This window comes from Sparus aurata, chromosome 23 (genome assembly GCF_900880675.1).
Source record: "Sparus aurata chromosome 23, fSpaAur1.1, whole genome shotgun sequence".
Lineage (NCBI taxonomy): Eukaryota > Metazoa > Chordata > Actinopteri > Spariformes > Sparidae > Sparus > Sparus aurata.
The window spans coordinates 16,941,572-16,957,916 of NC_044209.1; the positions used below are offsets into that span (position 1 = coordinate 16,941,572).

Consider the following 16,345-nt stretch of genomic DNA (forward strand, 5'->3'; position numbering starts at 1 on the left):
CTCATGACTTACATACACTGAAAATAGTCAAATCAGACACACTATTTATCCTAAAGAGGAATTAACCCTTAAAGAATATCAGATCCACTACCTGTTAAAGACAGTGTTGGTTGCCTGATATCATGTCACTGATATTATTGTTATTCCTCTTAGCAATCACACTTTTCTTTATCTCTGGTTTATAAAGGATCTAGGCTGAAAAAGCAGAAATTAAAAAAGTCCTCTTGAAGCCCATCCCTATTTATGGGCCATCTATGAGTCAGCATGTTCCATTTTCTTGCATCAGCAGGCAGCAAGTGGCAGTTTGTAACATGAGCAAACATGAACAAATACCTGCAGCTACCATTATTCCAAAATGAATAACAACATGCCTCAACTAAGCCTGTCTGGTTATGAAGATTGATATTCATCACAAAAACAGCTGAACATCGTTGCCCTGTATGAGAGAAGTTTTGAAGATGAACAGCTTCAGGACTGTGACAATTTAGTTCTCTTTATTGACAAAATAAAGATCAAAATTAATCAAAACAAATGTCACGTAGAACCTTGAGCAGCTTTTGGGTGCTTTATTACAACATTAACAACAAATAAGACAACCAATCAGTTGCATTTTCACTCAGAAGTGCACTTTATTGAAAGAATACAAAATTAAAAAAAATATTTGGTGGATGTCTGGAACTGTCTCCCACAGGTGTTCAATTGATTCACATCATTTTCATTCTCGTAAAAACATCCAATGACCCCTCGAGTCCTGTATGAAAGCATTTGTATTTGTCATGTATCTTCACTCATTCATTCAGGTTTTTTCTTATTACCTGTCTGTACATTTATGCAAAAATCAGAAACAAAACAATCAGCTGGTTTATCATTATAATCTAATTCTCTCTATTTCTCACATATGAACACACAGAAACAATTATTTAGCATTAAGACAAAATGGTCATTCAAAAACATTTGTTTAAAAAGCCTGATGTCCATGTCATATCTGACCTAAAGCTTAGGACCCGGTAAAATGAAAACCACAATGTCCCTGGTTTAAATCTGACTGGGGAACTCGACACACTTACATGTTCTGTCTGAAAAAAAAAAGAAAAAAACTTCTTAAAATCCTTCTGAATTAAATTTACAACAAGAAAACTCAACATACAACCCTCAAAGAGAACAGGGATAACAAATTGACAGAAATGATTGAGGCCAAATCTCAGAGGCCTCCTGTCTCTACGCAGCAGGTCTGCAGGGACCTTTAGTTTGTAGTCAGGCGTCTGCTGCATCTCCCCACTGAGCAAAACTGAAATGTCCACAAGAAAGACAAACATCAAAACTGTGACATTGAACAGTAACTAGCTGCAACTGTGAGTAAATACATTGGTAGCATTGTTCAAAACAGGTTAGAATCAGCGCATCATGTGAACATTTTAACATGTTTTACCAAATCTGTGGTGTTTCTTTTTCTTGGCTTTTCATCAAGTAATTGAAGTGTTTTTTCACCTCTGCAAGTTCCACTGTGAAATCTAAAACAACAAAAAACCTTTTGTTTACAACAAGTGCACCATCAATGACACTATTGGAAATGTCTTGACATTAATTTCAATAAACAACTTTTTTTTTACTTTGGTACAGCTCCTTTACCTGGGAGTGAGTAATCATCTGTCTTGAGTGACAGCTCGATTGATTTCTGCATTGATTCCTTCAGTTCCTTCAGGATGAAATCCTAATTCAGCATCAGAAACTTTATTAGTTATCACTCATACTGTCAAACAGTGTATAATATTAAAATGAATCCTATGTGGTTTGTCTGTCTACATTTGTGTGCAGACCAGACAACAAAACAAACAGATCATCTAGAATCGAGGATGAAAATAAAGATGTGCTGCACAACATGTTTGACTATATCATTATTGGATTTAATAGAATGTGACAAACCTTCAGGTCTCTCAGCCGTCTCAACATTACATCTTTAGCCTGCTTGAACATGGTGTTCTTTGAAGAATGTACATGCTGCTTGATAGTGTCCCACATATTTTTCAGTGAGTCCTTTCCTCTAAATCCTGCTGCTTCTGCAATAAAACAGAAATATGTTCTCAACTACATTATCTGCACTATGATGATGATGTTTATATGTATTATTATACTACCAGGTTGTTTATGTCATGATTTCTAATCTTACTTTGATAGCAGTCCTTCATGTTTTCCTCAATTGTTGTTGTCAGACTACTGTAGACTAGTTTCTTGTACTTCCGGATTATTTCGTTGAGTCTCATCTTAACTTTTTCTTCCTTAGAGAAAAAACATACAGGGCACAATATTTTCTTATGTTTCCACCTTGTGGAATGTGTGTCCTTTTGTCATCATTGCAAATGTTTTTTTCCTGGAGACTAACTATTGGAACAGAAACTACCAGAATTTTTTTTTTTTTTTTTTTTGTCTTTTGGCAGGAGTTTCTGTCTGTGAAGAGATCTTTGTAAGCACGATAGTGTCACAACCATGCAATATGCATTCAAGAAACTTTATCTTTACTCTTTTTATATAGAGTACTTAAAAATAGATGTATTTGTACATTTTTTTCTATTAAATCTTACTTTCATAGCAGGACCTTTGGCAGTCAGTGTGTTTTTTTAATCTGCAATCACTGTCGCCTCACAGCAAGAAGGTCCTAGGTTGGACTCTCACTGGGGCAGGGCCTTTCTCTGCCGAGTCTGCATGTTTATCCTCCCGTCAGTGCCCATGAACAAGGCACTGGCTAAGATCACTGTACGTACACCCCTATATTGTTTCATCTCAGTATCAAATTCTGTGTAATTTAGACAGCAATGCAGTGTATAGATTGTATTTAGATAGATGCTTTCCCTGGACAAACAGCTTGACAGTGGACTGATGAATAAGATGGCATTGTTCTCATATCGTACCTCTGTCTTGAGAAATATCAGCTGCAGTTCCACATCTGTGTACTTCTGAATCAGCCTCTCCGTGTCAAGGGAAAACGTACTGATGACCCCATTGAATGCTCCACATTTTCTCTCATTTCTGAAACATGTTAACAAATTGTACGTTTTATGTATTTTCTGACATAATTTATATTAACTGTATATTGAAGAATCTTTTAAGTCTGTACATTCTACATAAAGTTATATATGCTTATCAATTAATTTCTTACGGGAAGGTCTTCTTGAATTCCTCATCAATGCTGTCAGTCAGGCATGAAGCTAACTTGACATTGAGGATTATTGGTTCCCCGCTTTTTGGTTTGTGGACGCCACCGGTCTCAATCACACACTTCAATGTCTTGTGAAAAGCCCAATGCCCTCTCTGAAACGAAGACCGAAAATGGAAAGACAGTTAACATATTCACACAAAGACCAAAATCAGTTGTTTTGATGTAATAATGTTTGAAATACGTACAGGTTGTAAGATGGAATTCAAGACTTCGTCACATGAGCTTTCAGATTTTTCAACCCCCTCACTCAGGCATTTTTCAAAAGTCATGTAAGCCTCTTCCATGGGTCTTTTGACTTTTTCAAGTTCATGACTTAATTTTTCTTCAAGGTCTTTGCACACAACTGCTGTTTTGCCAGCCTGAAATGAAACAACACATTCAGTATTTAAAGAAATGAAACCATAATGCTTCAGTGATTAGGGTTTATTTTCGTACAGTGTTTGATTCATGCATATTTATTTCTTAAATTTTGTTGCTTATGGTATGACCACCCTGACAGTGACTATGCAGCCTCTCAAGCAAAAAATCAGGAAATTAACTTATGAACTAACAAACTAATTAACTAACTAGCTAACTTGGTTAAAATTTCTCCCATTACAAAATGTAATCATTATTAAAAGTTAATCAACACAGAAGTCTGTTTTTAGGCTTTACCATGTTTTCATTAAATATGAGCCTGGTTTACAGAATCTTACTGAGTTGCTCTGAATATTAACTGTCAATATTAATGACAATTAAGACAATTGAAGAAAATTAAGAATTTTTTTTTTGTATTTATCCTACCATGTTTCTGCTACAGGCCCTTTGAATCAGAGAGAGAATCCTATGAGCTCCAGACACATAGTTTAATGTCCCTGAGTCATTGAGATCTTGCAGAAATTCCTGGAGTTTGGGTATTTCTGTAAAAATAAAAAATAAACTGTTTGCATCACATGTATTTATGTTTAACACCTTCATTTATTTTTCATAATCCAGTAACTAATTTCCGTATAATACCGCATGTATTTGAGCTGTACATGTTCTGTTATACACAAAGTGTTCATATATTGAGACTTCTCCTACCAGATTCATCTGGTTCTCGATGTATTTTCTTGAGAAATTCTTTGGAGTTCACTGTGAACACTTTGAAACAGTCATCACCAAAATCTTTCTGAAAACACAAACAAAATTTAAGGGTTTTAAGGCAGCATTGCAGTTGTATACAATCTTTGGTTAGACTTCCTGTCTGTCTATAAAACTCACCTTAACCTTTGTTAGTTTTTTTAATTCTTTGTTCACTTCTTCCTTGGTTTTCATGTTTTTTTTTAATATGAGCGCATGGGCACCAGCTGCTGAACTGTAAGAAAAGATGTGTATGAAGGGGAACCTCGTACAGCATAAAGTTCGTTTTTTGCATACAGTGTTCTTTCAAAAATAAAAGTCAAAATGATCTTTTTATTATCCTGTTCCTGTTACTAATGTTTCTATAATTGATATCTTAAGCTGTAACACTTTATTATTCAACACTGAACTGCATTATTTGTTACAGTAAGAATCCAACAGAACTAATGAGCTACTGTTGACATTTGAATAAGTGAATAATCAAAAAGTTATTTTTTACCATGCTACTAATACTACACATTCTTTGTTTTCCCTGTTGCACCAGAAATGGACCAAACTGTGTCCACAGAACTGGATCATATCCCTGATATATATGTATTGCATTTGCTTGTGTTTTTTCATTTTGAGGTCTTAGTATTCTGGGTGTCACTGTCTTATTTGGATGTTATACAGTATTTAAATATCTACTTTGGCATGCTAAATAACTTACCGATCATCCGAATCTTCAATATGATCCGACTTGGTGCAGATAAAATGAATCTGCTGACACTCGCCACCATTTCCCATGATGCTGCTGGCACTTTTCAGGATCTCCCAGGTTTCTTTCTCTGCTGCTGCTCGTTTAAGTTCAGTCACAATCCACACAGTGGAACAACTTTCAACAACCTGAAGGAGCATATTCTCAAGGTTACTATGAATAGGTACTTTATCATTGCTTTGAAATAATTTGATACAACTGTTTTCCTGATTACACAGTAATGCACGTTAAACAGCAGTCCATGAATTTAAATTACCGATTTCCACATTTCATCTCTGCTCTTGTTGCGGTCACCAGTTCCAGGAAGATCCACAATTGTGACATGCTGGAGAAGACGATTCTTAGGCACCCTGACAGTCACACACTTCACTAGTGGCCAATACCATCTCTTTCTTTCTTCACCATCTCCGTCTTTTGAGTCATTTGTTGTGTATTTGACACATTTTGCAGACAGCTCTTCAGCCTGGAACAAATAATGAAAGCAGGTATATAAATTAATTTAGATACTGGTAGACAAATTCCTTACTGTGTGTACTGGTACGTGCAGTGGTACGTATACGTATATCAATTAATATAATAAGTGAACAGCATAATAATATGTTCCAAGCAGGTTTTGAACCCCAGTCTCTCGAGTGAGAGTCCTAAATTTTAAAGGGCACTAGGTAGTTTTTGAGAAGAAATTCAAACTCTTTTATGTTCAACATAAATAAGGTAATAACACAAACTCAGAAATATTTATCTGTTCCATAACTGAATAAACAAGCTGTTCTCAGAGGAAAATAAGGTCCCCTGGCCAGAACACCGTTTGATGCTAGAAAGGTGGCAGAGTCCGTCACATATAAGAAGAGTAAAACAGTATAAAATTGTGTTGTCCTTTAAGGTCAGTTTGTTTATTCAGTCATGAAAATGAAGAGAGTTTGTTTATGTAGTTTGATTAGACATTAAACATCAGCCAATGAAGATCTGATTAAGATTTATTCTCCAAACTACAGAGTGCACCTTTAACCCATTTTTCCAGAACAGCTCATTGTAAACGTGGTCTATATAGTTGGAGTTTAAACACCACCACCACAGCTCCCAACACCTCCTTTCTCCAGTGATTAACGACTCAACCACACACTTCACTGCACATCAAACATTTGCACAGGATCATTTATCATATATTGCACATGTCATGTGCATACAAGGAAAGTTACTGTATATAGTATGTTTATTTTTAATCTTATCATTTTTATATTTTCTAATCAAATTGTTATTTTGTTCTTCAAATATCTCTTTATTATCGTCTCAAGTTTTTGAGACTTACTCTTGCGCTGCTACTGTTTCCCTCTGTACTGCTGTGTGATCTGCAAATTTCTCCCAGTACAATACAAAGGAATAAAGGAGCATCTAATCTTATCTTAAATGACGGTCCTGGAGCAACATTTATTATGATATTCCATGAACATCATCAACACGTTTATATGAGATTAACCATGTATACATAATCTTTTACCCACTTACTGATTCACATGTCAAAATCTTCCTCTTGGATTGGAGAAATTCTGGAACTTCTTTGAAATATCTGTCATTCATGAGGTCTTCAGGGGATTTGTTTATCCTTTCCACTCCATACACTGCTGACAGCTCTTCATCAATGTCAAAATAATCCTCCTGTGCATTATCCACAAGGACATTTTTCAAGGATCACAACTTGTCTTTCCATTCCTAAAATATAATAATTGTGTTTAACTTGGTTTAATGACATGTAACAACAATAATATCTTCGCTAATATATATTTCTAAAGCTATATCACCATTTTTCAACTAGTTTCAAGTGAATCTATCTTATTGATCTTATTCAACTCAATCTCTTTTGTGACAAACTCAATGTCCGACTCGTACTTTTTGCTCTTCATGTTAGCCTCTTTAGCCTGCAACAAATAATGAAAGCAGTTAAATATATTAATTCAGATATAGTAGAGAAATTCTCAGGGATTTTCCTGTGTGTACTGGTACATACAGTTGTGCACAGTATAATGCCACCCACCAAAGTAGCTAGTAGAGTAACTGTGTTGCCGAATTCTAATAGATGTATATCAACAGATAATAAGTGAACAGTATAATAATATGTTCCAAACAGGTTTTGAACCCCAGTCTCTTGAGTGAGAGTCCTGTATTTTAAGGCGCACTCTGTAGTTTTGGATAGGAAATTTAAACTCATAAGTTTTTTTATTTACAATATGAATGAGGTAATAATACAAATTCAGAAATATTTATCTGTTCAATAACTTAATAAACAAGCTGTTCTCAGAGGAAAATAAGGTCCCCAGAACACTGTTTGATGCTAGAAAAGTGTCAGTATGAAACAGTATGAAATTGTGTTGTCATTTAAATGATGCAAGTTTGTTTATGTAGTTTGTTTAGACATTAAAAATCAGTTATCAATCAATGAAGATCTGATTACAATTTCTTCTCCAAAACTACATAGTGCACCTTTAACCCATTTTTCCATAACAGCTCATTGCAAACATGGGCTTTGTAGCTGGAGTTTAAATGATGGTCCTGGAGCAACATTAATAATGATGTTTCAAGGACAACCTCAAGACGTTTATATGAGATAAAACATGTATAATTAATATTTGATCTCACTTACTGATTCACATGTCAAAATCTTCCTCTTGGATTTGAGAAATTCTGGAACATCTTCAGGAGATTTGGTTCTCCATTCCTCTCCATACACCGCTGACAGCTTTTCATCAACGTCACAATAATCTTCCTCTTTGTCCTGATCATCTCCCTGATCTGCATTATTTTCAAGGAAATTATTCAAGGACCACAGCTTGTCTTTCCACTCCTAAAATATAAATGATTGTGTTTAAATTGGTGTAATTAAATGGCATTTAACATATCTAACAACTGTATTTCTGTAGCTGTATTTTTTAGCTTTAACTAAATTTAAACTAAACTCATTTTACCTCTTTTGTGATGAACTCAATTTCCGCCTCATACTTTGGGCTCTTCATGTTGGCCTCCACTTTAATCATGACTGAGGTACATGCACTGATGCTTCCTGAAGGCAGAAGGTTCTTCTCTCCAATGACAGCATTTATCAAAGAGCTCTTTCCAGCCCCAGTTTTACCAAAGACACCAACCAGGACCCTCTTATCTGTCTCCAGGTCACTGATTTTATTCCTGTTGCAACAGATTTAAGATAAAGTTTAGTTTAAATATTTGTTGATCAATTGATCAAAGAAATACATAGAAACTAAAGGAATGTGTCAACATCTGGAAGACATCCATCTTCACATCGGCCTACTCAAGCATATTTTAAAGCAGCTATAATATTTTTTCTATATTGACAATATTTTTGACTACTTGTATGTAGCTGTTCGTAGGTGGTGGACATGTGAAATTTAGCAGGTGTTTTCCTCAAGATTTGATGGAGACCAAAATGACAGCTAAAGGGAGTAGACTTAAATAAGCTCAGTGCGTATTAAAATATTTTCTTGCATGTGTGGTCAACCCTCCCAGTGCTTTCAAACAAGGTTTGTTTTCATACACTTGAACAAAAATGATGTGATTGTTCGACAACAAGCTGTCTTAGCAGGGGAGACTAGTCCAAATAAAAGCCACCACCTTCACTGCTTCTGAATACAGTGGCTGAAAGCCAAAGATAAACCAAGTCAAACTGCTCAGCTCCCTTCACCCACAAAGGAAATGTTTGCCTTCAGTAAGAAATCCACAGTTACAAGGACATTTTACTGAGAACATTCAGTGGAGAGTGTAATTATATGAAAAACATAAAATCTTGATGTACTGCAGACCTGTAGTGAGATGAGATACCGTGGCTTCTTAAAGGGATATTCCGGTGTAAATTTAATCCACGGTCTAACACACCGTGAAACTGTGTTTCCGCCAGCAAAAAGCCACAAATAATGTTCAGAACAGCACCAAACTTCAGCAACAGTACAAATAGGGTCTCAGCACATAGTCCGGGGCATCTAACCTCCCCTAGCTTAGCTGGGGAAGCTATTCTTTTTGGTGGCAGTTTATATTTGGATCCATTTCCTGCAGTGTATTGCTGTCGTGTGGTTCTGAGGTTGATAAAACTCCGTAAATTAGCGGCCTGCTAACTTGATCTCTCGAGAGGGAGTCTAACACAGTTTCACGATGATTCAGACCATGAATTAAATTAACACCGGAATATCCCTTTAACGTGGTCTCAGTACTTCTGTTTACTTATTAAAAAAACAAAAACATCAGATACTGATACAGGTGTGATCAATCTTTGTATCAATCTTTTTTTTTTTTTTTTATTCAACAGTGAGGAGATGAGGAATCAAATCCCTGACCATGGGTTCATTAGACATGTGCGTTACCCACTCTGTCACGGACCAGCAACAGTACTAGTAGTTTAGCAGTACTTGTAGCAGCAGTAGTACTAGTAATTGTCATAGTACCAGAAGCAGTGGTCTAGTGGCAGTTGTAGTAGCACTTGTAGTAGTAGTACCAGTAGGCTAGTGATCATGTGCCTCCATTCTCGATGGTCAAATGTTGCTGGAAAATAGTTGAGTCTTTCAGGTATGATAGTGAATATAAGCACACTGTTCCTGAAAGAGCTGAATGTTTTGACTGTTCAATGGTTTTGTCTTGTGGTCCCCCATATGGACATCAGTTCTATGCTCAAACCTCTTGGCCACTGAGCAGGACAGTGATGTTTAAATGTTTCAGTGTATGTCAGTATGTGTGTATAAAAGTTGAATCAAAGTCATAATGCATGAGGGATGTGAAACTTCTTTTTAAATGTTTGGTTTTTTTTTGCCTCTGTGGTTTAACTGAGGAGAGAGTGACAGGGGAAGAGATGCAACAAAGAGCAACAGGGTGGATTTGGACCCCGGGACAGTGTTACAGGACACAGCCGCTGTCTATGGGGTGCACACTACTAATCAAGCTCAGGGGCACTCTTTAGAGGACTATTTCATTACAGTAGGTCAAGGACCTGTCATGTTTGTCAAACCAGCAAAGACAGTCTGACACAGTTTCCTGCAGTCATGTGCATGGATATGAACATCCACAATAATAATACAGATTCTAATATCCAGAGTATGAAAGCATCTGTATTCGTCAGTATGTATTTTTATAAGACTGTCTAACTTGCATTTGACTAATCTTAAGACTGGCTCAAGACTATGAACCAGTCAAAAATCTCTAAATGAAGCTGGCCCCTGTTCAAACTTAGAGCATGGCTCATACAACAAGGAATGTTAAATACAACAATCTTAAACTTATTACTTACCTCAGGAACTTATTGAGGTTGTTTTCTTGGTTAGACACTGTGGTTAGCCTCTTTTGGACAGACCTCATGATGTTTTTCACACCAGACAAAATGTTTTCTTCTGTAAGAACATATGTAAAGAACAATTCAGCAGAAACAACGAATCAGTGTATCCAGTAAGCAGTAATGTATAATGAGTGCATTACAATACAAAGAAGGAGAAAAGAAATGTAAAGGATGAGCGGTCCTTGATTTAGGCCTTAGAGTTTATCATCAGTCTTATACTGTGGCCACTGACCACAGGATACAAGGTTGCCTGGGTTGAAAACATCATATAGTAAAAAAAAAAGACTACATAACATTGTAAAATACATTTAGGGCGTTCATACAATGTATGCTCTTAATTGTGGTGTTGAGGTGTTCTGATCAGAAGTATTTTCTGTGACCAAGATATAGAAACAGACAGTAAATGATTCTATTACATAACAGGTTTTCACCATATAGTATGTTTTAATTGTTTAGAATGTAATCTAAATACCTGTGTATGATCCTGGTCCACTGTCACGTTTGCGTTTAACAGGTGGTGAATGCCGTTTGCTGGATTCGCCCTGAAGATCCAGCTTTCTCTTTCCTTATTATTTTTTTAAATACAAAGTAAATTGTAAAATGTTCCTCTCAGGATATTAAAACCTGGATATTAAAGATTTCAAGATGATTCTTCCTTGAAAAACCCAATGAACTCTTTATGTAATCAATAAGATAATGTCTATCTCACCTTTATCATTTGTGCCACTGGTCGACAGCAAAACCTGAAGAATGAATAAGAATATTTGATGTTTTGATCAAGAAATGATATTCACACAAGACTTTTCTTTCTAACATGGGTCTTCAGGCTTGAACAAAAATCTTTACAATTCACACAACAATATCTCTATTTGTGTTTCAGCCAATCTGAGACGAGTCTGACAAAACGCTGCAAAGTAGTTGAAACTGCAAATATAAATCTAAGATGACAGTCATGTAGAATTTTGAGCAGACATTCAAACAATCTGTGCGATTATGATGAACACCTTAGAAGATACAAAACTGTATCAAACTTGCAGTTACTTACCTGAGCAGGAGAATCAATTGTTTTCTGGTTTGTTGAGTTTTCTTCTCTCTAGCGACAAAAATAGTTGCAAACAAAAATGTTATACAGTAACTTGTTGATGCTCCTGTCAGTGATAAAAAACATATATCTTCATTAGTGAGATTAATGAGAACAAATACAGTCAAATATTTTCATGGTGCAGAATATTACCTTTAACAACATGAGTCTTTTCTTGAATATTGCCTTTCGCCCCACTTTTGGTATCAAGTTAGCAATGGCTTGATCATTTAGGTGGAAAAAACTTTCCTCATCAATGCCTTCATCTGTAATCCAAAAATATAGAATTATTAAAATTGCTGCGGAAATGTTTTTAATAAATAGTGAAACAGCGTTTAATTTAATAATTTCTAAAAGTGCTACAGCCTCACAGAACAGAACAAGCTGATTATTTTATTTGATTGTATTTTAAGCATTTGTCACTTTTCAGCCTTGATTTCAGTGCTGCTCTCAAGTTTATTAAGTGCTCCTCCTCAAGGTCTTTACTGTGAGTGGTTCTGTCAAAAAGAATTGCCAGAATTTATTCACACCGATCTCTCCTATTTTCTTAAAATGTCAGAACTGCAAAAATATGTTCCAGCATTTTTTTATGTCTGTAGTAGATGTCTCAGAGTTGGTCAGTCAAATCAAACATGTATAATTGTCACAACTGTCACATATTCTGCCTGTTTTTTTCCCCTCACCACAGATCCAGCCACACGCTCTTGCCTTTTTTAAACCTGCTCTTGCCAGTTTCATCACGTGACCTGCTCCACCCACTTACTACTCATTCCTCTTGATTACCTCAGTGCAAATTACGAGGCTCATTTATTTACATTTATACAACACAGGGTTGTCAAACAAAAATGCAAGTTGTAGTCCATGTATACCACTCACAAAATAAAAATGATATAAATGGATTAAACATAGTGAGTCATAAAACATTTAAGTACTGACACTGGCCCACTTCATCTTGCTCTCCGTCAGACTGTCCAGCATTCATTGTTTCCTGTTTTCTACATCCTGCTTGCCTGAACCCCTCCCTGATTCTGGGACTTTGTTGTCTTGTACCTGGGTAATGTTGCCTTTGGATTCATCTAACTGGTTTCAACCTCTGTTAGTTTTGAATTAAAGGAGAACTTAGGCCGTTTTTAACCCATATTCCTGTTGATCGAGGTTACCGAGTGCTGTCATTAGGAAAAATAACGAGAACATTTGGCACAATATTTACCGAGTATCAGAACGGCAGCTAAAGCGAACCTATGGGGGCAGACATAACCAAAAGTGAAACTTAAGGATGTCTGCCCCCATAGGTTCGCTTTACCTGCCCTCCTGATATCTGGTCAATATTGTGCAAAAAATTCACATTATTTTTCCTACTGACAGCACTCGGTGACCTCGATCAACAGGGATACGAGTTAAAAACGGCCAAAGTTCTCCTTAAAGGATTTTCAACTTTGCTGCTCTGTGTCATACTTGTCATGTTATGCCAGTTCTGAGCCAGCACCCATAGAATAAACAAAGAAGCACTGAAATACTTTACCTTTAAATTTTTGGATATATTCACTGAGGCCCCACCCAGTTAATTTGTTACGGACAAAATCATCCATGATCAACAGCAACTACAAGGTAAAAAATCATGATACAAGCAATCATCATTGTTTGATATTTGGAGGGAAAAGAGACATAGGTTAACCAAAGGACATTTTTTTATTCAATTCCACTGTAATAATTTGTGATTCACAAGACATCAAAAAGGACATTTCTAAAAATGCTGTTTTCCAGTTGAATGATGATGTAATTCTATCATAACTGAAAACATCTGAACTGAAAGCATTTTAAAATGTATCTTTGTTTTACTCTCCACTACCTCCTACCACTATAAAAGTTTTACAATTGAGGACATTAAGGGGCTGAGCTTAACAGAGTGCATATTTATCAGTTTTTATTGTAATGCGTTGATGTTATTGTACTTACATTTAGTCTGTTCCTCTTTCCTGCATGAACATGACTCCTCCTGTGCTTGATGAACTCTGAGCTCTTCCTCTTATAACGTCTCCACCCATCGACAACGTTCTGTCCTCTCTGCTCATGAAGCAGATTCAGCACGATCAGTTCAAATGTGTTAATACAGATGTGTTAATGGAGTGTAGTTGAAGTACAAAGTAACATAAAAAGGAAATAGTAATCTCCAAGTACCTCAAAACTGCACTTAAGTACTGTGCTAGAGTACTTAGTTACTTTTCCACCTCTGTTAAAGGATGGAACGGCAGGAGAGGGTTGCCTAATTATTGGTGTACTGGGGACTCCTGCTGGTTGTTTGGGGTGGTGTTAAATCAAAGTGTGTTTTTCAATATATTAAACTATTTTATGTCCTAGATGAGTTTGTTTTATTCAAAGCAGCTTTATGATTTGCATAAACAAGATTGGTTCATCTGACTATGTGTCTGATTCTAACAGAAGTCTAGGTTAAAACTGAATGTTGGGAGAAGTATCATCGTCTTGCATTCTGAATCTAAACCCTTTGCATTCAGACTTTAAGAATAAGATCCATTGTGTAGAGTTCTTTCTTTGTTTCAAAGTGTTTGGTTTCTACAAGCCTGTATACACTAATGTTAGGGTTTATTTGAGTTTATTGAAGGCTTGACAAAGAAAGAAAACAAACCACTACAACAGTACTTTACATGGGAAAATCGAATAGATACTGTGATTAAATACAATCAGGAAAATGTACTTATAATGAAATGGAAGCAAATACCCATCAATAAATAAAATGTAATGTTTTAATGTTTTCTAAAGGCTTATGTTTCCAGCTGCTGCCAAACTATTGTTTGGTGCTGAACAGGTACTTCATAGGACGAAAAAAAAACCCATCAACAAAATAGAGTAAAGAATAATAGATATTTAAATTAATACATGAGGCAAAGAATTGTGTGTCCTCCATGCAGTAGCTGAGCTGGTGTGTTCTGTCTCCATCTCTGGGAGAATAGCTCCCTCTGCTGACCAGTGTTTGGCTACTCAGTCTCCACAGTCAGAAAGCAACAGGCAGCATTTCTAACAAGTGTGATGTCAGAAAAGCAAAGATGTCTCAGCCCTGCTGCTGCAGGCGCTTTAGTCCTGCAGTGACTCTAATATCTCTCCTGTGTGTTTAGCAGAGGCACAAGTCAACCAGCCAAATACATACATTTACAACTGATATCTTCTAAGAAAAAAGCTTTAGGTTGATCTATCCTTTCAACTTTTACAAACACTGCCTTTGATGTATGTATGTATGTTTGTGTGGGGTATATTATGTGGAACAATGTATCAGGTTTGTTGTCACACAGGTGGGCCACAATGGTCCCGCTGTCAAACTGGCTTCACTGTTGCTGTAATCACCATTTAACAATCTATCTGGTGTGAATCAGGCACATCTTCCCCATGTTTCGGTCACCGCTGGCTGCCGTTTAGTGTGTATTAATTGTGTTGTTTCGATGAGTGATTCTGCCGGTTATGCAAATCCAGCTGTGTGACGAGGATTGGTCCTTCTGGAGCTAAGACTGCCTACTTCCTGGTTGCTGTTTGCTGGCGTCTGTGATTGGTGTGGCTGTGATTTGACCGAACTTTCCTATCGGGAGTCTTCAATCAACCCCAGCTGCATTTTAAATAGCTTGTGTGTCCACAGTTCAGGGCGGCTGTGAACCGGTGATCAGTTCGCCTCACTGTTGGTTGCATACTAGTGTGTTATTGTCTAGACTAGCGTATTTAGAGTGTTTGTATTCCTTAGTATTGCGTGGCTGTTGCCTGTCTGAGTGGTTCAAGTCAGTGCTTTTGGGAATCTTTGTAATTTATTTAGTTTGATCCAGAGTACCAGGAGTTGGACACTCTTTTAGTTTGAGACCTCTAAGTCACAGAAAAACTGCTAGTTTGTTTTTGTCCATTGTATTTTGTAAGCTTATGGGTGCTGACCTCTTTTTGTTCTTTATCATATTTTTGAGCCAAGAGCTAAGTAACTGTCATTTATTCAACTTCATTTTGTGTATTTTGTGTATTTTGTGCAAGCGCACTCTCTTTGGTTAATTAAACACCTGACTTTGACCAGAACCTGTCCAGTTGTCGCATTCCACCTCATTTCCTATCCCAAGTATATGTTACTTGATTGCTGTTTTGCTCTTCAAAACGAGGCAACCACATGAAAGGACCTCATCACCTTCAGTAAAACATGGTTTTGAACATTGTTGGAGACATTCGGGAAAATGTCTTTCTTCTAAAGCCATTTGTGTGTTTATATAATGTGTACTCATAGTTTGTAACATGCTGGTGCATTGTATCTACAGCAGTGTTATCACTGTTGTACCCACACAAAACTGACAAACTCACTCAAATAGAATGCAAAACATTTCTCTTGAAGAGGAAATAACCCATAGGGCGTACGAGGTGAGCCACTTTTAAACCCAGGGTGTGTGATAACATCATTTGTGGCCTGAACTCATGTCACTGGTATTACTCTTGTGTCACTTTGTGATCTGATTGTCCTGAGGAGGATCTTACCTGAATACATGCCCAGTCAGCCAGAGTCATCATACAGGAACTGATCAGAGTAGTTCGAAACCTCAACATGGATATTTTTACAAATATTTTTACACTACACTTGGGATGATTTCTTTACTCATTTCTGTCTTTACTTCATCTCACTGTGAAACTAATAAACTTAATGTGAGAAGTATTTTGTTTGGGCTCCATACAATGAACAGGTTACATATGGTTTATATATGACCAGAGATTATGGAGTTTACAAACATTTCCCAGTGTTTTGTTCATTTGACCACTTTCATATGGAATTATTGTGTTACTGTGTTGTATTGTGTTATCATTGTTTTGCAAATAACACTTCCAGAACATATCAGAAGG

The 16,345-nt window shown here is 36.5% G+C and overlaps 1 protein-coding gene across 1 annotated transcript; it reads right to left on the reverse strand.

The window, feature by feature from the left end:
• Positions 1 to 600: 600 nt before the first annotated feature.
• Positions 601 to 10,418, reverse strand: LOC115575239 (nuclear GTPase SLIP-GC-like). Its single transcript, XM_030407109.1, has 18 exons — positions 10,351 to 10,418; positions 8,030 to 8,246; positions 7,708 to 7,908; positions 6,880 to 6,985; positions 6,576 to 6,760; positions 5,329 to 5,535; positions 5,025 to 5,200; positions 4,457 to 4,550; positions 4,277 to 4,364; positions 3,998 to 4,113; positions 3,400 to 3,573; positions 3,155 to 3,306; positions 2,907 to 3,024; positions 2,168 to 2,276; positions 1,924 to 2,057; positions 1,630 to 1,711; positions 1,430 to 1,511; positions 601 to 1,288 (listed from the first exon to the last, which is right to left on the reverse strand). The coding sequence occupies exons 1-18, from the start codon at positions 10,416 to 10,418 to the stop codon at positions 1,255 to 1,257; spliced, it is 2,343 nt and encodes a 780-aa protein (XP_030262969.1). The 3' UTR covers positions 601 to 1,254.
• Between the last annotated feature and the right edge of the window lie 5,927 nt (positions 10,419 to 16,345).

Excerpts from the sequence above, each read along its gene's own strand:
- LOC115575239 (XM_030407109.1), bottom strand. The coding sequence starts at position 10,418 with ATGAGGTCTGTCCAAAAGAGGCTAACCACAGTGTCTAACCAAGAAAAC. Across the intron at positions 5,536-6,575 it reads AGATTTTGACATGTGAATCA|GCTGAAGAGCTGTCTGCAAA; the intron begins GTAAGTGGGTAA and ends TATTTGTTCCAG. Across the intron at positions 3,025-3,154 it reads GAATTCAAGAAGACCTTCCC|AAATGAGAGAAAATGTGGAG; the intron begins GTAAGAAATTAA and ends AACATGTTTCAG.